Consider the following 27,303-nt stretch of genomic DNA (forward strand, 5'->3'; position numbering starts at 1 on the left):
GAAAACAAACACAGAGGCAGACAGAGAAAACAAAAACAGAGACAGACAGCAACAGAGAGAGAAAACAAACACAAAGAGACAGACTGAGAAAACAAACACAGAGGCAGACAGTGGAAACAAAAACAGACAGACAGCAACAGACAGAGAAAACAAACAAAGAAACAGACAGAAAAACAAACACAGAGACAGACAGAGAAAACAAACACAGAGACAGACAGAGAAAACAAACACAGAGACAGACAGCAACAGACAGAGAAAACAAACACAGAGACAGACAGAGAAAACAAACACAGAGACAGACAGCAACAAACAGAGAAAACAAACACAGAGACAGACAGAGAAAACAAACACAGAGACAGACAGCAACAGACAGAGAAAACAAACACAGAGACAGACAGAGAAAACAAACACAGAGACAGACAGCAACAGACAGAGAAAACAAACACAGAGACAGACAGAGAAAACAAACACAGAGACAGACAGCAACAGACAGAGAAAACAAACACAGAGACAGACAGAGAAAACAAACACAGAGACAGACAGCAACAGACAGAGAAAGCAAACGCAGAGACAGACAGCAACAGACAGAGAAAACAAACACAGAGACAGACAGCAACAGACAGAGAAAACAAACACAGAGACAGACAGCAACAGACAGAGAAAACAAACACAGAGACAGACAGAGAAAACAAACACAGAGACAGACAGCAACAGACAGAGAAAACAAACACAGAGACAGACAGCAACAGACAGAGAAAACAAACACAGAGACAGACAGAGAAAACAAACACAGAGACAGACAGCAACAGACAGATAAAACAAACACAGAGACAGACAGAGAAAACAAACACAGAGACAGACAGCAACAGACAGAGAAAACAAACACAGAGAGACAGACAGAGAAATCAAACACAGAGACAGACAGAGAAAACAACACAGAGACAGACAGCAACAGACAGAGAAAACAAACAAAAAGAGACAGATAGAAAACAAACACGAAGAGACAGACAGAGAAAACAAACACATAGACAGACAGCAACAGACAGAGAAAACAAACACAGAGACAGACAGCAACAGACAGAGAAAACAAACACAGAGACAGACAGAGAAAACAAACACAGAGACAGACAGCAACAGACAGATAAAACAAACACAGAGACAGACAGAGAAAACAAACACAGAGACAGACAGCAACAGACAGAGAAAACAAACACAGAGAGACAGACAGAGAAAACAAACACAGAGACAGACAGCTACAGACAGAGAAAACAAACACAAAGAGACAGACAGAGAAAACAATCACAGAGACAGACAGAGAAAACAAACACAGAGACAGACAGCAACAGACAGAGAAAACAAACAAAGAAACAGACAGAAAAACAAACACAGAGACAGACAGAGAAATCAAACACAGAGACAGACAGAGAAAACAAACACAACGAGACAGACAGAGAAAACAAACACAACGAGACAGACAGAGAAAACAAACACAGAGGCAGACAGTGGAAACAAAAACAGAGACAGACAGCAACAGAGAGAGAAAACAAACACAAAGAGACAGACTGAGAAAACAAACACAGAGGCAGACAGTGGAGACAAAAACAGAGACAGACAGCAACAGACAGAGAAAATAAACAAAGAAACAGACAGAAAAACAAACACAGAGACAGACAGAGAAATCAAACACAGAGACAGACAGAGAAAACAACACAGAGACAGACAGCAACAGACAGAGAAAACAAACAAAAAGAGACAGATAGAAAACAAACACGAAGAGACAGACAGAGAAAACAAACACATAGACAGACAGCAACAGACAGAGAAAACAAACACAGAGACAGACAGCAACAGACAGAGAAAACAAATACAAAGAGACAGACAGAGAAAACAAAAACAGAGACAGACAGCTACAGACAGAGAAAACAAACACAAAGAGACAGACAGAGAAAACAAACACAGAGGCAGACAGAGAAAACAAAAACAGAGACAGACAGCAACAGAGAGAGAAAACAAACACAAAGAGACAGACTGAGAAAACAAACACAGAGGCAGACAGTGGAAACAAAAACAGAGACAGGCAGCAACAGACAGAGAAAACAAACACAGAGACAGACAGAGAAAACAAAAACAGAGACAGACAGCAACAGACAGAGAAAACAAACACAAAGAGACAGACAGAGAAAACAAACACAGAGGCAGACAGAGAAAACAAAAACAGAGACAGACAGCAACAGAGAGAGAAAACAAACACAAAGAGACAGACTGAGAAAACAAACACAGAGGCAGACAGTGGAAACAAAAACAGACAGACAGCAACAGACAGAGAAAACAAACAAAGAAACAGACAGAAAAACAAACACAGAGACAGACAGAGAAAACAAACACAGAGACAGACAGAGAAAACAAACACAGAGACAGACAGCAACAGACAGAGAAAACAAACACAGAGACAGACAGAGAAAACAAACACAGAGACAGACAGCAACAAACAGAGAAAACAAACACAGAGACAGACAGAGAAAACAAACACAGAGACAGACAGCAACAGACAGAGAAAACAAACACAGAGACAGACAGAGAAAACAAACACAGAGACAGACAGCAACAGACAGAGAAAACAAACACAGAGACAGACAGAGAAAACAAACACAGAGACAGACAGCAACAGACAGAGAAAACAAACACAGAGACAGACAGAGAAAACAAACACAGAGACAGACAGCAACAGACAGAGAAAGCAAACGCAGAGACAGACAGCAACAGACAGAGAAAACAAACACAGAGACAGACAGCAACAGACAGAGAAAACAAACACAGAGACAGACAGAGAAAACAAACACAGAGACAGACAGCAACAGACAGAGAAAACAAACACAGAGACAGACAGCAACAGACAGAGAAAACAAACACAGAGACAGACAGCAACAGACAGAGAAAACAAACACAGAGACAGACAGCAACAGACAGAGAAAACAAACACAGAGACAGACAGAGAAAACAAACACAGAGACAGACAGCTACAGACAGAGAAACCAAACACAGAGACAGACAGCAGCAGACAGAGAAAACAAACAAAGAGACAGACAGCAACAGACAGAGAAAACAAACAAAGAGACAGACAGACAGACAGAAAAAACAAACACAAAGAGACAGACAGAGAAAACAAACACAGAGACAGACAGCAACAGACAGAGAAAACAAACAAAAAGAGACAGACAGAGAAAACAAACAAAAAGAGACAGACAGAGAAAACAAACACAGAGACAGACAGAGAAAACAAACACAGAGACAGACAGCAACAGACAGAGAAAACAAACACAAAGAGACAGACAGAGAAAACAAACACAGAGACAGACAGATAACACAAACATAGGGAGACAGACAGATAACACAAACACAAAGAGACAGACAGAGAAAACAAACACAGAGAGACAGACAGAGAAAACAAACACAGAGACACAGACAGAGAAAACAAACACAGAGACAGACAGAGAAAACAAACACAGAGGGACAGACAGAAAAACAAACAAACACAGAGAGAAAACAGAGGAAACACACAAATCAAATCAAATCAAATTGATTTATATAGCCCTTCGTACATCAGCTGATATCTCAAAGTGCTGTACAGAAACCCAGCCTAAAACCCCAAACAGCAAGCATTGCAGGTGTAGAAGCACGGTGGCTAGGAAAAACTCCCTAGAAAGGCCAAAACCTAGGAAGAAACCTAGAGAGGAACCAGGCTATGTGGGGTGGCCAGTCCTCTTCTGGCTGTGCCGGGTGGAGATTATAACAGAACATGGCCAAGATGTTCAAATGTTCATAAATGACCAGCATGGTCGAATAATAGTAAGGCAGAACAGTTGAAACTGGAGCAGCAGCATGGCCAGGTGGACTGGGGACAGCAAGGAGTCATCATGTCAGGTAGTCCTGGGGCATGGTCCTAGGGCTCAGGTCAGTTGAAACTGGAGCAGCAGCATGGTCAGGTGGACTGGGGACAGCAAGGAGTTATCATGTCAGGTAGTCCTGGGGCATGGTCCTAGGGCTCAGGTCCTCCGAGAGAGAGAAAGAAAGAAGGAGAGAATTAGAGAACGCACACTTAGATTCACACAGGACACCGAATTAGGACAGGAGGGGTACTCCAGATATAACAAACTGACCCTAGCCCCCCGACACAAACTACTGCAGCATAAATACTGGAGGCTGAGACAGGAGGGGACAGGAGACGCTGTGGCCCCATCCGAGGACACCCCGGACAGGGCCAAACAGGAAGGATATAACCCCACCCACTTTGCCAAAGCACAGCCCCCACACCACTAGAGGGATATCTTCAACCACCAACTTACCATCCTGAGACAAGGCTGAGTATAGCCCACAAAGATCTCCGCCACGGCACAGCCCAAGTGGGGGGCGCCAACCCAGACAGGATGACCACAACAGTGAATCAACCCACTCAGGTGACGCACCCCCTGCAGGGACGGCATGAGAGAGCCCCAGTAAGCCAGTGACTCAGCCCCTGTAATAGGGTTAGAGGCAGAGAATCCCAGTGGAAAGAGGGGAACCGGCCAGGCAGAGACAGCAAGGGCGGTTCGTTGCTCCAGAGCCTTTCCGTTCACCCTCCCACTCCTGGGCCAGACTACACTCAATCATACGACCCACTGAAGAGATGAGTCTTCAGTAAAGACTTAAAGGTTGAGACCGAGTTTGCTTCTCTGACATGGGTAGGCAGACCGTTCCATAAAAATGGAGCTCTATAGGAGAAAGCCCTGCCTCCAGCTGTTTGCTTAGACATTCTAGGGACAATTAGGAGGCCTGCGTCTTGTGACCGTAGCGTACGAGTAGGTATGTACGGCAGGACCAAATCAGAGAGATAGGTAGGAGCAAGCCCATGTAATGCTTTGTAGGTTAGCAGTAAAACCTTAAAATCAGCCCTTGCTTTGACAGGAAGCCATTGTCGAGAGGCTAGCACTGGAGTAATATGATCAAATTTTTTGGTTCTAGTCAGGATTCTAGCACACACAGAGATACGGCATATCATTGGAAGATTGACCATAAGAGGCTACATTTATCAGGTGCTCGCTTGGTGTCCTCCGTTGCAATTATTGCGTAATCTCCAGCTGCGTGTATTTTCCCATTTGCTTCAGAGGAGAAACCCAACTACCACGAATGACTTATCATCGAATAGATATGTGAAAAACACCTTGAGGGTTGATTCTAAACAACATTTGCCATGTTTCTGTCGATATTATGGAGTTAATTTGGAAAAAAGTTTGGCGTTGTAATGACTGAATTTTCAGGGTTTTTTCTTAGCCAAATGTGATGAACAAAATGGAGCGATTTCTCCTACACAATTAATATTTTTGGAAAAACTGAACATTTGCTATCTAACTGAGAGTCTCCTCATTGAAAACATCTGAAGTTCTTCAAAGGTAAATGATTTTATTTGAATGCTTTTCTTGTTTTTGTGAAAATGTTGCCTGCTGAATGCTAGGCTTAATGCTATGCTAGCTATCAATACTCTTACACAAATGCTTGTGTAGCTATGGTTGAAAAGCATATTTTGAAAATCTGAGATGACAGTGTTGTTAACAAAAGGCTAAGCTTGTGAGCCAATATATTTATTTCATTTCATTTGCGATTTTCATGAATAGTTAACATTGCATTATGGTAATATAATAATAATAATAATATATGCCATTTAGCAGACGCTTTTATCCAAAGCGACTTACAGTCATGTGTGCATACATTCTACGTATGGGTGGTCCCGGGAATCGAACCCACTACCCTGGCGTTACAAGCGCCATGCTCTACCAACTGAGCTACAGAAGGACCAGACAGACAGAGGTAATGGTAATGAGCTTGAGGCTATGATTACGCTCCCGGATACGGGATTGCTCGGCGCTAGAGGATAAGATCAGATACCACCTGGAGTTTCTCCCCTGATACATAGACATCTGGCTCAGTAGCATCTGTATCCCTATTTGTGAAGAACATACAAACAGTTTTTTTCACATTGAGATGCAAACACAAGTCACTGAGCCACTTTGTAACCTGGACCATTAGAGTAGTGAGCTCTTGTGCAGCTTGTTGTTTGCTCTTTCCATGCACATATATCACTGTATCATCTGCATACATTTGAACTTCAGACCCAGTACAGACAGAAGGCAGATCATTAATGTACAGGCTGAACAGGAGGGGCCCCAGTATTGAATTAAATCAAATCAAATTTATTTATATAGCCCTTCGTACATCAGCTGATATCTCAAAGTGCTGTACAGAAACCCAGCCTAAAACCCCAAACAGCAAACAATGCAGGTGTAAAAGCACGGTGGCTAGGAAAAACTCCCTAGAAAGGCCAAAACCTAGGAAGAAACCTAGAGAGGAACCGGGCTATGTGGGGTGGCCAGTCCTCTTCTGGCTGTGCCGGGTAGAGATTATAACAGAACATGACCAAGATGTTCAAATGTTCATAAATGACCAGCATGGTCGAATAATAATAAGGCAGAACAGTTGAAACTGGAGCAGCAGCATGGCCAGGTGGACTGGGGACAGCAAGGAGTCATCATGTCAGGTAGTCCTGGGGCATGGTCCTAGGGCTCAGGTCCTCCGAGAGAGAGAAAGAAAGAGAGAAGGAGAGAATTAGAGAACGCACACTTAGATTCACACAGGACACCGAATAGGACAGGAGAAGTACTCCGGATATAACAAACTGACCCTAGCCTCCCGACACATAAACTACTGCAGCATAAATACTGGAGGCTGAGACAGGAGGGGTCAGGAGACACTGTGGCCCCATCCGAGGACACCCCCGGACAGGGCCAAACAGGAAGGATATAACCCCTTCCTTGGGGCACGCTCACGTCCTTGGGGCACACTCACGTCATAGCTAAGAGTGGGCGACAGCTCATTGCTCACTCTGAGACACTGAGTTCTGCCTTCAAGGTATGATTTCATCCATCTCAAGGCATCAGGGGAAAAGTTGAACTTGGACAATTTTGTGATGAGAATCTCATGGTTAACAGTATGAAGAGCCTTCCTTAGGTCCAGAAACACAGCCCCAACAACGCCCCCTTTGTCTATCTTGGACTTCACATTTTACAGAAGAAAGCAGTTGGCCGTTTCTGTGGAGTGTTTCGCTCTGAAGCCAAACTGCTTGGAGTGTAATATGAAGGGGTTGTTGTTGAGGTGGGCAATCAGTTGTTCTGCTACACACTTTTCAACAACCTTTGACACCACAGGTAGTATACTAATGGGCCTGTAGTTATTCACGTCAGCAGGGTCGCCTGATTTAAAGATGGCCGTTATTATGGCCGACTTCCATACCCTTGGAAACACCCCGAGACCAATAGATGTGTTGGTGACCTTAGTAATGGGGCCAATGAGTGACTCTTTGTAGTTTTTAAGAAAGGTAGAGTCCAGCCCAAACACATATTTAGCTTTAGAATTCTTTAGTGACCTAATCACCTTGTTCACCTTTGACTCAGAAACCTCCCTTATGATGAAGACAGGTTGAGCATCATTTACTAGCACTGAGCCCAAGAAACCAGTGGAGGGGTTCTGTGTCAGTACCCTGACAGAGTCAATAAAGTAGGAATTGAAGGCTATTGCTATTTCGACTGCATCCTGTGTTAGATTGTTGTTCACCATGATTTCCAGTCTTTTTGCAGTGTTACTCTGGTCTTTCCCTATTCACTTTTTTAGATTCTCTCAGATCAATTTAGAATTTCCTTTTGCTTCACCAATTATGTTAATAAGAAGGTTTGCCTTGGCCTGTCTGATTTCTTTCATCACCTTATTTCTCAACATGGTAAACCTACGTCTGTCATGCTCTAATTTGGATCTCAGGGCTATTTTTAGAGCATAAACTCATTCTTTCATCAATTTCCAGATTTCTCCATTTAGCCAAGGAAGAGTGCTCTTTTGGCCAGGTTTGGATTTGATTTTCTTTAGGAAACCATTTATTGTAGTCTGGATTGTGGATAGAAAAACTGTCTGTATAGGACAAAAGATCATTCCAGTTAATTACCTTAATTGCGTTTTCAAAATAGCTTAACTCACTCTTAGGTATTCTTAGTTGATCCGGCTTTCTAACAGTAGAGAGGTTAAATCTGTGTATTTTGTGAAATTACATTAGTGCACATTGGAGGATTTGTTTTTTACTTCCCAGTTGTGGAAAAGTATTCCCTGGAGAGTCCTGGGATCCCGGTTACACATGTTAAACCCTATCGGCTACTGTAGTATATGGCTGTCAAGGCTGTTGGGACGCATGGAGAATCACCAGGAAATGTTTGACATTCCCAGTTCTGTGTCCCGCATACCATACCGAGGAAGAAGGCTATTCATCTCTCAAGGCTGTTGGGACGCATGGAGAGTCACTAGGAAATGCTTGACACTCCCAGTTCTGGACACCCATTTATCTGTGTCCCGCATACCGAGGAAGAAGGCTATTCATCTGTCAAGGCTGTTGGGACGCATGGAGAATCACCAGGAAATGTTTGACAGTCAGAGTTCTGGACACCCATTTATCTGTGTCCCGCATACCGAGGAAGAAGGCTATTCATCTGTCAAGGCTGTTGGGACGCATGGAGAATCACCAGGAAATGTTTGACAGTCAGAGTTCTGGACACCCATTTGTCTGTGTCCCACATACCGAGGAAGAAGGCTATTCATCTGAAACGTTTGTGCATACAGTATGTATTTGCATGACATGAACGGTTTATGAATGATAATCCCCTGTTGCAGATAAAATACTGTACAAGAAAATAAACCGGAAATAAGTTTACTTCTTAAGGCTCTGGACTGTTTTATACCGGTTTCATATCATCACCATCTACACACAGCAGGAGGGATGAACACCCATACAATTACAATAATAAGTGATTCTACTTCTATTGTAAAACCCAGCGTTTAACCAGCAGATGAGGTGAGGTTGGGATTAAATCATGGCAGCACGCCAGAAGGTTGTCAGTTGTGTATCAATGGTAGATACATCCAATCTGGCTGATCTTTGCCAGAACACATGAAATATTGAAAAGGCATACTTTATACAACATATTCTCACGGAGGTGTACACACACACAGGCGTGTGCATTCACCATATAAAAATGACAGAAGCTACTAATGGATATGATACAGTACATTCAAACACAAGAGTTTATGTGCACATAACTGTTTCATGCCTGTGCACATACACAAGACCAGTTAGTGAAAAAAATATCAGAATTGGACTGACTGTCTAAAACCAGCCTAACAGTTGCTCTGCCAATTAGCCTACATAACATGAGATCTTCACAGGCACATTTCTTTCATCATTAGATAGATCAGCCATCACATTATTCATTTGTTTATTCATTAATTTATGAATTCTATTCACCATCACATCTATCTCACTATCTAATGTGCTGATTACAGTTCCAAACTGTTGGCTCAGAAATAGATTTCTGATTCTAATTCTGTGGTAGGGGGTTGTTTCCAAATGCAGCCATGGTGGGCCGGATGGCAGCCGAGCTAGCCACTAGCATCTTGTCAAAACCAATTCTCATCAGTGCATTGTAAAAAGTGGGATGGCACTGTTGTTCATCTGAAGTGCTTTTTCTGATTGGCATGATCCAAAATTATGCTTTGGTTTGTTCAACGTATTTTATCAAATTTGCTTGAAGTCAAATAACGAATTTGTCAGATCAACGTGATTTATTTTTTGAATGAAAGCTTTTAAATTCCTTTCAACACCTCATGCACATTTGCTTTGCATAATGGTGTTTGCAATTTAGTGACTGCAGCCTAACAGAAGAGTTGGAGGAGTGGCCTATTGGGGGCTTGGATTTCAGTTTGTTATTTTTGGCCACCCGTGATAGTGAATGTCATTCCAGGTTATGTGTTTTGTTTTTTGTTTTATTTTATGATTATATGTTTACTGCCAGCACTGAATTTTTCGGTACAGCCTTATTCTAAAATGGATTAATCCTCATCAATCTATCTACAAATACCCCATAATGACAAAGTTATAAGAGTTTTAAAAATATATATATTTTTTGCAAATGTATTAAAAAATAAAAACAGAAATACCTTATTTACACAAGTATTCAGACCCTTTACTATGAGACTGGAAGAAGTTTGGAACCACCAAGACACTTCATAGAGCTGGCCACCCGGCCAAAATGAGCAATTGGGGAGAAGGGCCTTGGTCAGGGAGGTGACCAAGAACCTGATAGTCACTCTGACAGAGCTCTAGAGTTCCTCTGTGGAGATGGGATAACCTGTGTTATTTGTGTTTTTTTATTTTTAATAAATTTGCAAAAATTTCTAAAAAACAGATTTTTCTTTGTCATTATAGGGTATTGTGTGTAGACAATTTAAACAATTTAATTCATTTTAGAAAAAGCTGTAACGTAGCAAAAGGTGGAAAAAGTGGTCTGAATACTTTACAAATGCACTGTATCAGCATAAGTACAAAAATGAGTACTCAAAAAAATGAGTACTCAAAAAAATTAGTACTCAAAAATGAGTCTGGAAAGCTCTATTGATGAGATCGTCACCATTTGGTTACAATATTGTAACCAATTCATTTGAAAGTCTTATGTAAAGTAAATGTTTGGAGTCAATATTTCATCTTATGGAACCAACTTAATATTTTGTATTTATTTTACCTTTATTTAACTAGGCAAATCAGTTAAGAACACATTCTTATTTCAATGACGGCCTAGGAACAGTGGGTTAACTGCCTGTTCAGGGGCAGAACGACAGATTTGTACCTTGTCAGCTCAGGGGTTTAAACTTGCATCCTTTCCTTTTACTGGTCCAACACGCTAACCACTAGGCTACCCTGCCGCCCCAGGATATGTATTTAATTGCTTGTAACCCAAATAAATACATTTGGATAGGATAAATCCAAAGTGAAAAATCAACTAACATTAAAAAATGTTTTGAATATTCAGTGTATTATTTTGTATTTATGCTATTCATTAGGTTTAACCAAACTGAAAAAGTAAGTTAAGTGTTGAAAGAATAATAATCAAATATAACTGTTGGCATTTAATCATGAAATATACTGTGTGATTCAATGCCAGATGTTATATTTGATTACTAACGAACACATTTTAATTTTAAAAAACTACATTTGTTGTATTTGGTTTCGACAAATGTGTTGTTTTCTTTTTGGGGGGGGGGAGTATTTGATACAAAGAGTATTTTTGTTGTGTGTTAATCTATTCTCAGGATGTTTCGTACAGTGTGTATCCTTATGGAGCTTAACTTAGCTCTAATGAAGTGAGGCAATAGCCAGAGGTTATCTGCTAACCCCTGGACACATAGCCCAAAGAAACTCTAACCACAACCTTAAAGGAAAAATCAACCCAAAACAACAAACTCCTATTGTGTACAGTATTAAATAACACTAATATGTGAGAAAAATAATTTGTGGTTAACAAAGTTTTGTTATAATAATAAGTGTTGTTATAATAAGATTGGTAGCAAGATTAGGAATTAATTGTGGAAATCTGTTGCAGCTCAAATCGACTTCAAAACCCACAGTGCAATGTTCTCTCTGTTGGCTGGTTGGCTAGCTAGCTAGCAAATGTACCTACATACAATAATACCAAAGTTAATATCGGCATGTGAAGTAGCTAGTTAGTTGTAAAATCACCAAAACACACTGCGCTATCAATTTAGGAGTCTACAATCTCACCATGTTCAATCTGCAGATTGATGTGTTTTGCAGTGAAGTCTGACATTCGTAACGGAACCTTGCAATGCAACCTGGATTGAAGAGGCAGACAAATATAATACATGTGGTAGACCCTCTGTTAAATTACACATTTCTTGAGGTAGGAATATCGCAAAAATATGATCAATGGCTCATTTGAGAGAAGACACTCTCCCGCATTATGACATCGGCCAGTATTAAAATCTGACATGTATGATAGACGTTAGTGTAGAGAGTGTAGTGAGAGCGGCTTTATCGCAATGCTACATCATACCAGTCAATGGTCTGCATGCTTGAATGGCAATACGTCAGATACACATGCAAACATGAAATGACCCAGGGAATTGAAAGAACATCACTCTGAGTTTAACAAAAACAATATAGCATTCAAAATGGGTGAATCTTTCCTTTAAGGATAAGGGAACCTATCGTTACAGGGATATAGCTTTCCTCACCTGTACACTCCTCTCTACCTCTAGTACAGGTGGTAAGTTCCAGCATGACACAGTCAAGATGGTGATCAATGTTATCTGGCTTAAAATTATGTTTTGTCTAAGGTTAGGCTCGGAGTAAGGGTTAGGGCTAGTGTTAGGCTTATACTCTACCTCTCCACCAGGCAACAAGTTCCAGCGTCGGACCATCACCATGGTGATCAGTTTGATCTGGCTGTACTCTGGGCTGTGGGCTGTGTTCCCTCTCTTTGGCTGGGGCGGCTATGGACCGGAACCCTTCGGAGTGGCCTGTTCCGTGGACTGGGCAAGCTACCAAGACTCCCTGAACCACTCTACCTTCATCATGTCTCTGTCTATCTTCTGTACCTTCATCCCCTGCCTCGTCATCCTCTTCTCCTATTCCGGCATAGCCTGGAAACTCCACAAGGCATACCAGTCCATCCAGAATGGAAACTTCAACTACGGACACATCGAGAGGAAAGTCACTCTGGTGAGTATGCAAGGTTTATCTGTTGACTGTTTATTAACCATTTACCGATGTTTCTTTAGAGCTGGAATCAGCATTTGTTTTTGTTTTGTTGATAAAACGGAGGAGAGGAGCGTTCGGCAGCGTGGTAATAAAAAATTGAAAAATATAAGGAAATAGTGTGTGTGTGTGTGTGTGTGTGTGTGTGTGTGTGTGTGTGTGTGTGTGTGTGTGTGTGTGTGTGTGTGTGTGTGTGTGTGTGTGTGTGTGTGTGTGTGTGTGTGTGTGTGTGTGTGTGTGTGTGTGTGTGTGTGTGTGTGTGTGTGGTACAGTGCATTTGGAAAGTACTTAAACCTCAACTTTTTCTTCATTAAAGTTAAGTTACAGCCTTATTCTAAATTGGATTAAAAAAAGAAAATCCTCAGCAATCTACTACACACAATACCACATAATGACAAAGTGAAAACAAAACAAAAGGAACATATATGCGAGAATGCTTTTCATTGACTACAGCTCAGTGTTCAACACCATAGAGCACATATGTCAGAGTCAAGGCCCGCGGGCCACATCCGGCCCGCGAGAAGGTTTTTTACGGCCCCTGGGATGATCTTGATTTATTATTAGAACCGGCCCGCAGACCGCAGCAAGCCGGCAGCCCGCAGATCTTTTACACGCACCAATACTACATTTCCCACAATGCAACGGTGACGCACCGAGCAGTAGGCTGCTTCATTTCAATATTTATTGGCACAGCAGTTGTCAGCATCACAGTAAAATTAACTTTCAGATACCCATCAAAAATGGCAAAACGGAAGGTGGACACTGAGAACCGGGGTTTCAAACAAGGTGGGAGTCGGAGTATTTGTTCACGGAGGTAGCTGGAAAACCTGTGTGTCTTCTGTGTGGAGAAAGTGTGGCGGTACTGAAAGAGTATAATCTGAGACGACATTATGAAACGAAACACGCGGACAAAAACAAGAATATGGACATGGAACAAAGGCTACAAAAGGCAGAGGAATTAAAACGAGGCCTCAAATCTCGACAGGCTCTGTTCAAAAAGCCAAATCACAAGGCCAGGCTGCTGTCAAGGCCAGTTTTATTTTGGCAGAAGAGATCGCTAAATCAGCCCGGCCATTTACGGAGGGGGATTTCATCAAAAACTGCATGATTAAAGTTTGTGACGAAGTTTGCCCAGAAAAAAGGCAACTCTTTTTAAATGTGAGTCTGAGCAGAAACACCATTGCCGAGAGAGTAGACCAGTTGTCCATCAATCTAAAAGAGCAGCTTGTGAAAAAGGGAAAAGATTTCATTGCATATTCCTTGGCTGTGGATGAGAGCACCGACATTTCTGACATTGCCCAGTTGTCAATTTTCATCCGCGGAGTGGACTCCAGCCTAAGCGTGACAGAGGAGTTTTTGGCTTTACGTCCTATGCATGGCACAACTACGGGGCATGATTTGTATGAAGAGGTGTCAAGATGTGTAAATGAGATGGAGCTGCCTTGGGAAAAACTCGTGGGTTTGACAACCGACGGAGCACCTGCGATGTGTGGACACAGGAGCGGACTGGTGGCGAAGATACGGGAAAAGATGCAAGAGGAAAACGCGACAGGTGAGCTGACAGCTTATCATTGTATCATACACCAGGAAGCGTTGTGCGGTAAAGCCTTGAAAATGGAGCATGTAATGAGCATCATCACGCGCACAGTTAACTTTATCAGAGCCAAAGGTTTGAATCACCGCCAGTTCAAGGCATTTCTGACGGAGTTAGAAACGGAGCATGGTGATTTGCCTTATCACACAGAGGTGCGATGGCTAAGCCAGGGAAAGGTGCTTCAAAGATGTTTCGAGCTTCGTGAGGAGATTTGTCTGTTCTTGGACAGCAAAGGGAAAGACACAACACAACTCCGAGACGAAATGTTTCTGTGTGAAATGGCTTTTCTGTGTGACATTACGAGTCATCTGAATGCAATGAACTTGCAGCTGCAGGGTCGGGATCGTGTCATCTCTGATATGTACAGTACAGTGAAGGCATTTAAAACCAAACTGACTCTGTGGGAGACGCAGATGCGGAAAGAAAATTTGAGCCACTTTCCCAGCTGCCAGACCATGAAAGAGAAGCTCTCTACCAGTGCGTTCCCGAGCGCACAGTTGGCTGATAAAATAGGTATGCTTGCCGCTGACTTTCGACGCCAATTTGCTGACTTTGAAGCACAAAAAAGCAGGTTGGAACTGCTCGGTAACCCATTTGCTGTTGACGTGGAAAGCTCACCACCAAACCTCCAAATGGAGTTGATTGACCTCCAATGCAATGATGCACTGAGGGCAAAATATGCGGCAGTGGGTGCTGCGGAGTTCGCCCGTTTCCTCCCGACACAATGCCCCAGCTGCGCATCCAGGCTGCTCAAACGTTGTCTATGTTTGGCAGCACATACCTGTGTGAACAACTGTTTTCTTTGATGAACTTGAACAAAACATCACACAGAAGTCGACTTACTGCTGAACACCTCCACTCAATTCTGAGGATTTCCTCAGCTCAGAGCCTTACCCCGAACATTGATGAACTTGTGGAAAAGATGGGACACCACCAAGTATCACCCTCAACCTCAAACAAGTGAACATTACTGTGCAATCACATATTTAGAGTTTTTACTCAGTTCAAGTTTAAAAGTTAAAGTTTAATATTTGTTTTCACTGCATGTTACTTCTCCTTAAACAAAGTGTTGTTTTTGATTAATAGATTTTTGCACTTTATTTTATTGTATTTCAATCCAATTATATTTTAAAAATATTTCAGTTGAGTGGATGATAGAAAATTGCTATTATTGTTTTTTTCTTTGAAGTAAATTTAGCCCACTTTTGCTAAAATAGAAAATATAGGCTACTGATGGTGCCTTGAATACCGGTTTCTTTCATTTAATGTTCATGTTATGGGGATTTTTATATAAAGGAAATTTGTCTTTTGTGTCTGTTGAAAATTAAAGATTACTGACAGAGCCATAAGAAAATATTGCTTTATTTATCTGATCATATTGGAATATATTTGTTAGGTTTTCAGTAGGTTCAATTAGGTTCACTAGACTATATGCGTCATTTAAAAAAATTTCAATGAACATTCGAACAGTCCGGCCCTCGGCTTGTAGCTAAATTTTTTATTTGGCCCTCCGTCCATTTGACTTTGACACCCCTGCAGAGTAAACACCTCCCTCTGTAATTGCATCTTGGACTTCCTGACAGGCCACCCCCAGGTGGTAAGGGTAGGTAACAACACATCCAACACACTGATCCTCAACACGGGGGCCTCTCAGAGGTGCGTGCTCAGGACCCTCCTTTACTCCCTGTTCACTCATGACTGCACGGCCAGGCATGACTCCAACGCCATCATTAAGTTTGCCGATAACACAACAGTGGTAGACCTGATCACCGACAACGACGAGACAGTCTATCGGGAGGAGGTCAGAGACCTAGACAGACGTGTGGTGCCAGGACAACAAACTCTCCCTCAACACGATCAAAACAAAGGAGATGATTGTGGACTACCGGAAAAGGAGAACCAAGCACACCCCCATTCTCATCGACGGGGCTGTAGTGGAGCAGATTTAGAGCTTCAAGTTCCTTGGCGTCCACATCACCAACAACCTAACATAGTCCAAGCACACAAGACAGTTGTGAAGAAGGCACGACAAAACCTATTCCCTCTCAGGAGACTGGACAAATTTGGCATGTGTCCTCGGATCCTCAAAAGGTTTTATAGCTGCACCATTGAGAGCATTCTGACTGGTTGCATCACCACCTGGTATGGCACTACAGAGGGTAGAGGTCCTGCCATCCAGGACCTCTATACCAGGCGGTGTCAGAGGAAGGCCCTAAAAATGGTCAAAGACTCCAGCCACACTTGTCATAGACTGTTCTCTCTGGTGCTGCACGGCAAGCATATTACCTCAATTACCTCGACTAACCGGTACCCCCACACATGGACTCTGTACCGGTACCCCCTGTATATGGCCTCACTATTGTTATTTACTGCTACTCTTTAATTATTTATCTTTATTTCTTACCTTTTTAATGTATTTTCTTAAAACTGCATTGTTGGTTAAGGGCTTGTAATTAAGCATTTCACTGTAAAGTCTACACCTGTTGTATTCGGCACATGTGACAATTTTATTTGATTTGAAATCAAGATTGAACTCTTTGGCCTGAATGCCAAGCGTCATGTCTAGAGGAAACCTGGCACCATCCCTATGGTGACGCATGGTGGTGGGAGCATCATGCTGTGGGGATGTTTTTCAGCGGCAGGGACTGCAAGACTAGCCAGAATCGAGGGAAAGATGAACGGAGCAAAGTACAGAGAGAGCCTAGATGAAAACCTGCTTCAGAGTGCTCAGGACCTCAGACTGGGGCGAAAGTTCACCTTCCAACAGGACAATGACCCTAAGCTCACAGCCAAGCCAACGCAGGAGTGGCTTCGGGACAAGTCTTTGAAGGTCCTTGAGTGGCCCAGCCAGAGTCCAGACTTGAACATTTTATTGGTCACATACACATGGTTAGCAGATGCTAATGCGAGAATTGCAAAATGCTTGTGCTTCTAGTTCCGACAGTGCAGTAATGTCTAACAAGTAATCTAACAATTATCCAACAACTACCTAATACACACAAATCTAAAGGGGTGAATGAGAATATGTACATATAAGTATATGGATGAGTGATGCCCGAGATGCATAGGCAAGGTGCAATAGATGGTGTAAAATACAGTATATACATGTGATATGAGTAATTTAAGATATGTAAACATGATTAAAGAGGCATTATTTAAAGTGGTCGTTGTTTAAAGTGACTAGTGATCCATTTATTAAAGTGGCCAGTGATTGGGTCTCAATGTAGGCAGCAGCCTCTCTGAGTTAGTGATGGCTGTTTAGCAGTCTGATGGCATTGAGATAGAAGTTGTTTTTCAGTCTATTGGTCCCAGCTTTGATGCATCTGTACTGTCCTCGCCTTCTGGATGATAGTGGTGTGAACAGGCAGTGGCTCAAGTGGTTGATGTCCTTGATGAAATTTTTGGCCTTGCTGTGACATCTGGTGCTCTAGGTGTCATGGAGGGCAGGTAGCTTGCCCCTGGTGATGCGTTGTGCAGATCGCACTACCCTCTGGAGAGTCTAGCGGTTGAGGGCGGTGCAGTTGCCTTACCAGGCCTTCAGCAGGAAAAGCTTCATACAAATGATCATGGAGTCTACCAACAAACGGCTGGACAACCTGACTAAAGATGTACAAGACATTAAAATAAGCCTTCAGTTCACACAGAAGGATGTGGATGTATTGAAGACCACACAGGATACAGGATGTGGATGTATTGAAGACCACACAGGATACACTTTCCAGAAACTGTTCCTCGATGCGGAATGAAATCACCACAGTCAGGGAGGGCCTCCAGAACATGTCTGGGAAGGCTGATTACCTGGATGGACAATCGAGGAGAAATAATCTTGTAGTATATGGTATCCAGGAGAGGACAAAATAGCTGTTTTCTGAGGAGCTACAATTGGATCAACAGGTTGAGCTGGAACATGCTCACCAGTCTGGGAAACCAGGGGGCACTGGTGGTGCCAATGGTGGTGCCAATGGAACCACCAATTTCTGTTGTCAATGTATGTAACCTGACCCAAGTTGTGACATTACCAACCAGAACGTTCACTAATAGGTCCGGTATTACATCATCAGCTTTTATCGATCACATTGTTACTAACATGGCTGAACATTGTTCTAAAGCTGTATCAGTGGCAGTAGGTTGCAGTGATCATAACTTGGTTGCACTCACTAGGACAACTAAAATACCAAAGGCTGCCCCTAAAGTAATCTATCGAAGGTCCTACGGAGAGTTCAATCAGGACTCACTCACTAGGAAAACTAAAATACCAAAGGCTGCCCCTAAGGTAACCTACCGAAGGTCCTACTGTAATGGTTTTGACTTGAGGTTATTATTTATAGGGGTGCCAGGTAGGTTGTGCCTACCAGAGAAAACATTGGTTTCTCCTTTTAGTTTGGGTGGGAATGAGTCCCATCTGGTCCGTCAAGTCTACACCAATACAAAGGACTTATGTAAAAGTCAGGATGGAAATAAACTTTTCATAAACCCTTAAAACATTGGAAAGAACTTCAAAAACAACTATATTCTGTTGCGTGGGTTGTATTAGCAACAACAATGATTACACACATATATAATAATATCACAATGAGTTCTGGTTCCTCCAGAAATGTCCTGTACCTCGGGCCTAAAAAGAGTCCAGCCTGGTAAAGGAGTTCAGTGAACTCAAGTGACTTTTGTCACGTGATGTTTGTCCGTTCATTCAGTGTAGCGTAAACCCAGTACTAAACATACAATCAATATCAATAACAATTACTTTACCACAGAACTTTAAAGCGGATCAACTCTTAATTAAGTCCTCAACTACAACTAACTACATAAATCACAGTATACATCACATCCAAACAAATGAAATACCGTATACAAAAAGGTGGTAGTCAGTCGGTCAGTCAGACAATCCAATCCGCCAATAGATCTCCAGCGGAGAAAGGCCACGAAGAACGGAGAGGTAGTCCAGGGATGCAAAGAGTGGAGCCGATCCTGGGTAAACTCTCTTAAGCTACAAAACACACGTTTAACGGCAACAAAACAAATGGAATAGAGAAGCTTCGGAACTGAGGGTTGAACACATCCTCATGCACGTCTCCATCACAACCCCCCTTTCGCGCAGCTGATGCTGGCTATTTAATTGGGAATTAAAGGGAAAGCGCCCTATTGGAAGGAGCTGCACTGAGACGGTTCAGAAAAATTCAGGGCCGTCACACACCCCCTCCCCTGGAAAAAGCCGACCATTGCCCTGGAAGGCACATCTTGGTCGGGGAAACCGAGAAAGGTCTCCTCATCACTTTCCTCTACAAAAATATTCATTACTTTTTGGAGCTCACGCTCCTCAGCTGAGGAGTCACAGGCCTTAAGGTGCGAGACTTCTGGGTCTGGGAATCCGAGAAAAGTATCCTCACTATCCTCTTCAAAGATATCCAGGACCTTGCGGCGCTCAATCGCCTCCAATTCCTCAGCCGAGGGGTAACAGGCCTTAAGGCGTGAGACATGGACGATGCGCATATCTTCACCTGTGTCCTCTTTCACCACTCGGTAGTTCAAAGGGCCCATCTGCTCCACAATCCTATATGGTCCTTGCCATTTAGGAGCGAGCTTGGCCGAGAAGAATTGTTCAGCTTTCGAGTAAGGATGAGAGCGAAGCCACACCCGATCACGAAGCTGGAACTGCATGTCTCGTCTGTTCTTATCATAATTTCTCTTCTGCTTGAGTCGAGCCTGGATCATGTTCTTTGAGACAAGAGCTCTCAAGTCATGGAGATGGCCTACCTGGTCATAGCAAGCAGCGTCTGGTGTAAGCTGCTGGGGCTGTAGCACCATATCCATGGGTCCTCTGAGAGGACGACTTAGGTTCAGCTCTGCAGGTGTGACTCCAGTGGACTCTTGCACAGCAGAATTCAGGGCAAATCGAAACTTGTGAAGGTGCTTGTCCCAGTGTTTGTGCTGGGTCCCTACATAGGAAGCAATCATTGTCTTCAAGGTTCGATTTACTCTCTCAGTGAGATTGGTCTGTGGGTGATAGGCCGTGGTCAACTTCTGCCTCAGGTTCCATCTTTGGCAGGTCTCCTTCACAACCCCCCTTTCACGCAGCTGATGCTGGCTATTTAATTGGGAATTAAAGGGAAAGCGCCCTATTGGAAGGAGCTGCACTGAGACGGTTCAGAAAAATTCAGGGCCGTCACACTACAGAGGGTTCAATCAGGACTCACTCACTAGGAAAACTAAAATACCAAAGGCTGCCCCTAAAGTAATCTATCGAAGGTTCTACGGAGGGTTCAATCAGGACTCATTCGTGGATGAGATTAAGAATGTGCAATGGTTAGAAGTGTGTAGTAAGGATGATCCTGAAATGTCACTAAGTTTGTTTATGAAATTATAGGTGATAAGCACACCCCTTTAAGAAAATACACTGTGAGGTCAAACGGTGCCCCATGGATTGATGATGAGCTGAGAAATGTAATGATTCAACGTTCTGATGCCAAAAAAAGTAGCAGATAAATCTGGCACTTTGTTTGGTAAGCAAAATTATTGTAAATGAAGAAATCTTGAGACCAAGCTAAACAAAGAAAATAAGAAGTGATTCTATCAGCACAAAACTGATGAAGCAAAGGGTGATGGGAAAAAGCTGTGGAGAACGTTGAACACTACTATGGGTAGGAATTTGAACATGTCCGCCTTTTTTGTTGAATCAGATGGCATTTTTATTACAAAACCACAATACATCACAAGCTACTTTAATGAATACTTTACAGGCAAAGTGGACAAATTGAGGAATGCTATGATTCTAACTGATGGCTCCATGTCATATACACTAAAATATTGTATCATGAAGGAAATGCAAAGCATGTTTGAATTTCACCAAGTAGAAAGGGAAGAGGTAGAAAGGATGCTGTTGTCTCTTTTGGATAACAAGTCACCTGGTATAAATCGTCTTGACGCCAAATTGCTTACAGTTAATGCTAACCAAATATCTACCCCAATCTCTCATAGTTTTAATAAGTGCTTGATGTATGTGGTGTGCCCAGAAGTCTGGAAAGAGTCCAAGGTTATTCCACTACCTAAGGATAAAAAATCTGCCTTCACTGGTCCTTATAGTCGTCCTATAAGCTTGCTGACTGTGTTAAGTAAATTATTGGAAAAATTGTGTCTGTACAAATCAAGGATTATTTCTCATGTAAAGGTCTGATAACAGGTCTCCAGCATGCGTACAATGAAGGGCATTCTACAAGTACGGCCTTAGCACAAATGACAGATGATTGGATAAAGAGTATGGACGACAGGAAGTTAGTTAGTGCAGTGTTGCTAGATTTCAGTGCTGCTTTTGATGCATTTGATCATGAACTCTTACTAGGTAAATCTGCAGCTCTATCCTGGATGGAAAGTTATCTATCCAGGAGAAGGAAAAAAGTGTTCTTTAATGGTAGCTTTTCAAACAGTAAAGATATACACTGTGGTGTTCCTCGGGGAAGTTGCCTAGGCCCACGACTCTAATCTATCTTTACTAATGATTTACCTTCATTAATGAACAAAGCAAGAGTGGTAATGTATGCTGATGACTCTACAAAGTATAGCGCAGCATCAGAATGTAATGAGCAGTGAACTAATAATGGTGTCTGAGTGGGTTGATATGAAAAAATTGGTGTTGAGCATTTCTAAAACTAAATGTATTGTCTTTGGTTCAAGATATATGCTTGCTGATGATCCCCAATTGAATTTGTCGATGAATAGAACACATGTAGAGCAAGTGAAAAAACGAAACTACGAGGCGTCATGTTGGACTCAGCTTTATCATGGTCAGAACACATAGATAATATTGTTATTGAGATGGGTAAGGGAATTGCTGTTACAAGAAAGTGTTCAGAGTATGTAACATCTAGCACACTGAATCAGGTGATTCCATCCTTGGTCCTATCACACTTAGACTTGGACTCTTTCACCATATTCTTATCGGCAGACTCAGTAGCCTCGATTTTTCTGATGACTGCCTTGCCTGGTTCACCAACTACTTTGCAGACAGAGTTCAGTGTGTCAAATCGGAGGACATGCTGTCCGGTCCTCTGGCAGTCTCTATGAGGGTGCCACAGGGTTCAATTCTCGGGCCGACTCTTGTCTCTGTATATATCAATGATGCTGCTCTTGCTGCGGGCGATTCCCTGATCCACCTCTACGCAGACGACACCATTCTATATACTTCCGGCCCGTCCTTGGACACTGTGCTATCTAACCTCCAAACGAGCTTCAATGCCATACAACACTCCTTCCGTGGCCTCCAACTGCTCTTAAACGCTAGTAAAACCAAATGCATGCTTTTCAACCGTTCGCTGCCTGCACCTGCACGCCTGACTAGCATCACCACCCTGGATGGTTCCGACCTTGAATATGTGGACATCTATAAGTACCTAGGTGTCTGGCTAGACTGTAAACTCTCCTTCCAGACTCATATCAAACATCTCCAATCGAAAATCAAATCTAGAGTCGGCTTTCTATTCCGCAAGAAAGCCTCCTTCACTCACGCCGCCAAACTTACCCGAGTAAAACTGACTCCTCGACTTCGGCGATGTCATCTACAAAATTGCTTCCAACACTCAGCAAACTGGATGCAGTTTATCACAGTGCCATCCGTTTTGTCACTAAAGCACCTTATACCACCCACCACTGCGACCTGTATGCTCTAGTCGGCTGGCCCTCGCTACATATTCGTCGCCAGACCCACTGGCTCCAGGTCATCTACAAGTCCATGCTAGGTAAAGCTCCTCCTTATCTCAGTTCACTGGTCACGATGGCAACACCCACCCGTAGCACGCGCTCCAGCAGGTGTATCTCACTGATCATCCCTAAAGCCAACACCTCATTTGGCTGCCTTTCGTTCCAGTTCTCTGCTGCCTGTGACTGGAACGAATTGCAAAAATCGCTGAAGTTGGAGACTTTTATCTCCCTCACCAACTTCAAACATCTGCTATCTGAGCAGCTAACCGATCGCTGCAGCTGTACATAGTCTATTGGTCAATAGCCCACCCATTTTTACCTACCTCATCCCCATACTGTTTTTATTTATTTACTTTTCAGCTCTTTTACACACCAATATCTCTACCTGTACATGACCATCTGATCATTTATCACTCCAGTGTTAATCTGCTAAATTGTAATTATTCGCCTACCTCCTCATGCCTTTTGCACACAATGTACAGTGACTTGCGAAAGTATTCGGCCCCCTTGAACTTTGCGACCTTTTGCCACATTTCAGGCTTCAAACATAAAGATATAAAACTGTATTTTTTTGTGAAGAATCAACAACAAATGGGACACAATCATGAAGTGGAACGACATTTATTGGATATTTCAAACTTTTTTAACAAATCAAAAACTGAAAAATTGGGCGTGCAAAATTATTCAGCCCCCTTAAGTTAATACTTTGTAGCGCCACCTTTTGCTGCGATTACAGCTGTAAGTCGCTTGGGGTATGTCTCTATCAGTTTTGCACATCGAGAGACAAAGTCCAGGCACTGTATATAGACTCCCTTTTTTTCTACTGTGTTATTGGCTTGTTAATTGTTTACTCCATGTGTAACTCTGTGTTGTCTGTTCACACTACTATGCTTTATCTTGGCCAGGTTGCAGTTGCAAATGAGAACTTGTTCTCAACTAGCCTACCTGGTTAAATAAAGGTGAAATAAAAATAAATAAAAAATAAAAGAGTACTGTCTGGTTATATGGTCAATCCCTGGTCCTATCACACTTAGAGTACTCTCTGGTTATATGGTCAATCCCTGGTCCTATCACACTTAGAGTACTGTCTGGTTATATGGTCAATCCCTGGTCCTATCACACTTAGAGTACTGTCTGGTTATATGGTCAATCCCTGGTCCTATCACACTTAGAGTACTGTCTGGTTATATGGTCATCTGCAGCAAAGAAAGATATAAGTTGTAGGCGTTTCATGTCCACGCAGTCGTGGGTGAACAGGGAGTACAGGAGGGGGCTGAGCACTCACCCTGGTGGGGCCCCAGTGTTGAGGGTCACTGAAGTGGAGGTGTTGTTTTCTACCTTCATCACCTGGGGGCGGCCTGTCAGAAAGTCCAGGACCCAATTGCAGAAGGCGGGGTTGAGTCCCAGGGCCTCCAGCTTGATGATGAGCTTGGAGGGTACTATGGTGTTGAATGCTGAGCTGTAGTTAATGAACAGCATTCTTACATAGGTATACCTTTTGTCCAGATGGGATAGGGCAGTGTGCAGTGTGATGGCGATTGCATCGTCTGTGGACCTGTTGGGTTGGTATACAAAGTGGGTCTAGGGTGGACGGTAAGGTGGAGGTGATATGATCCTTGACTAGTTTCTCAAAGCACTTCCTGATGACAGAAGTGAGTGCTACGGGGCAGAAGCCATTTAGTTCAGTTATCTTGGGTACAGGAACAATGGTAGCCACCTTGAAGCATGGGACAACTGACTGGGATAGGGAGTGATTGAATATGTCCGTAAACACACCAGCCAGCTGGTCTGCGTATGATCTGAGGACAAGGCAAGGGATGCCGTCTGGGCCTGCAGTCTTGCGAGGGTTAACACGTTATTATGTTTTGCTCACGTCAGCCACGGAGAAGGAGGGGGGCGGCGCAGCCACATATGTCTCTTGTCTGAGCCGTTGAATTGCGACTCCACCTTGTCCCTGTTTGATTGCCTTGCGGAGTTAATAACTACACTCTTTATAGTCAGCCATATTCCCAGACCTCTCTCCATGGTTAAATTTAATGGTTTGCGCTTTCCATTTTGCGCGAATGCCGCCATCCCTCCACGGTTTCTGGTTAGAGTAGGTTTTAATAGTCACAGTGGGTACAATGCACTTCTTTATAAACTCACTCACTGAGTCAGCGTATAAGTCGATGTTGTTCTATGAGGCTGACCAGAAACATATTCCAGTCTGCGTGATCAAAATAATCTTGATACTTGGCTTCCGATTGATCAGAACAGTATCCTGTTTGAGTTTCTGCCTATAAGACGTAGGAGCAAGATGGCGTCGTGATCGGATTTGCCGAAGGGAGGATGGGGAGGGCCGCTCTGTCTGCCCCTGGTCTGCACTCCATCTTCCCCCTGTGTTTCAATAAATACCTTGGTTACTTCATCCCAGTTTCCACATCTGAGTCTGCTTATGGGTTCCCCTGTTCCACTCCGCATAACAGTTCTATTGCACATGCAGTGATGTCCAAACAGGCTGACCATCATATCTACAACAACAGATTGCACTGTTCAGTGAAGATAATGGCCTTGTTATTGTAAAACTTGCCTCCCTCCTTACATTTTCTTTTCATTTTGCTAATTTAGTTCCTCTTACCCAGAGGAACTTACACTAGTGAGTGCATACATTTTCATGCTGGTCTCCCGTGGGAATTGTACCCACAACCCTGACGTTGCAAGCTCCATGCTCTACCAACTGAGCCACACAGGACCACTTCTGTTGATCCTAGATGTAATTACCAAGCTACATGTGATTTGAGATGGGAATTGTTTCTGTCACCAATGCAAACAATGGCTTATCTCTAGGAAGAGTTTGTTTATGATAAATTGAACCTGTGACATCTGTAGATAGTTTATATTCAGGTCCATAGCTCACACAGTGCTACACAAGCCTACAAGACAAACACTGTTGTGCAGAGCTGCTTCCAGTGTATAGAACAGTTTACTATTCTTATGGACATCAATGCTAGTTGTCACATTATTTTGGACATGTACATCCCCTTAAAACAAGGTTACTGTTGAGAAAAACATTTTAAAAACATACCATTTCCCATTTAGACTTTTGGTCCCCCAAAAATATATTGCTTTATAATAAAGCATTCCATGCTTCTATATTCTATAGTCGGACCGAAATGCAGCGTGGTGGTTACTCATGTTCTTTAATGAATGAAATGACGATACATAAAAATAACTATACAAAAATACAAAACAACAAACGGAACGAGAAACCTATTACAGCCTATCTGGTGAACACTACACAGAGACAGGAACAATCACCCATGAAATACACAGTGACACCCCGGCTACCTAAATACGGTTCTCAATCAGAGACAACGAGAATCACCTGACTCTGATTGAGAACCGCCTCGGGCAGCCAAGCCTATACAACTCCCCTACTCAGCCGCAATCCAAAATACTACAAACCCCAATACGAAAATACAATATATAAACCCATGTCACACCCTGGCCTGACCAAATATACAACGAAAACACAAAATACAATGACCAAGGCATGACAGAACCCCCCCCTAAGGTGCGGACTCCCGGATGCACCTCAAAACCATAGGGAGGGTCCGGGTGGGCGTCTGTCCATGGTGGCGGTTCCGGCTCGCGACGTGGACCCCACTCCATTAATGTCCTAGTTCCTCCCCTTCGTGTCCTGGGATAATCCACCCTCACGGCCGACCATGGCCGAATAGTCCTCACCCAGAACCCCACAGAACTGAGGAGCAGCTCGTGACTGAGGGGCAGCTCGGGACTGAGGGACAGCTCGGGACTGAGGGGCAGCTCGGGACTGGGGAAGCTCGGGACTGAGGGGCAGCTCGGGACTGAGGGGCAGCTCGGAACTGAGGGGCAGCTCGGGACTGAGGGGCAGCTCGGGACTGAGGGGCAGCTCGGGACTGAGGGGCAGCCCGGAACTGAGGGGCAGCCCGGAACTGAGGGGCAGCCCAAGACTGAGGGGCAGCCCAGAACTGAAGGGAAGCCCAGTACTGAGAGAAAGCCCAGTACTGAGAGGAAGCCGAGTACTGAGAGGAAGCCCAGTACTGAGATGAAGCTCAGGCAGGTAGTAGGCTCCGGTAGATCCTGGCTGGCTGGCGGATCTGGAAGATTCTGGTTGACTAGCAGATCTGGAAGAGACTGGTTGACTGGCAGATCTGGAAGAGACTGGTTGACTGGCAGATCTGGAAGAGACTGGTTGACTGGCAGATCTGGAAGAGACTGGTTGACTGGCAGATCTGGAAGAGACTGGTTGACTGGCAGATCTGGAAGAATCTGGTTGACTGGCAGATCTAGAAGATCATGGCTGACTGGCGGATCTAGCTGC

General features: G+C 43.3%; 1 protein-coding gene across 1 annotated transcript in view; it reads left to right on the plus strand.

Annotated features, from left to right (window-relative positions):
- Nucleotides 1-27,303, plus strand: part of opn8a (opsin 8, group member a) — a 62,656-nt gene that overhangs the window by 31,817 nt on the left and 3,536 nt on the right. Inside the window, exon 3 of the mRNA XM_052523322.1 lies at nucleotides 12,315-12,640. Within this exon, the coding sequence (XP_052379282.1) occupies nucleotides 12,315-12,640 (326 nt within the window). The remainder of the gene's footprint in view (nucleotides 1-12,314; nucleotides 12,641-27,303) is intronic.

Source organism: Oncorhynchus keta, chromosome 8 (genome assembly GCF_023373465.1).
Source record: "Oncorhynchus keta strain PuntledgeMale-10-30-2019 chromosome 8, Oket_V2, whole genome shotgun sequence".
NCBI lineage: Eukaryota > Metazoa > Chordata > Actinopteri > Salmoniformes > Salmonidae > Oncorhynchus > Oncorhynchus keta.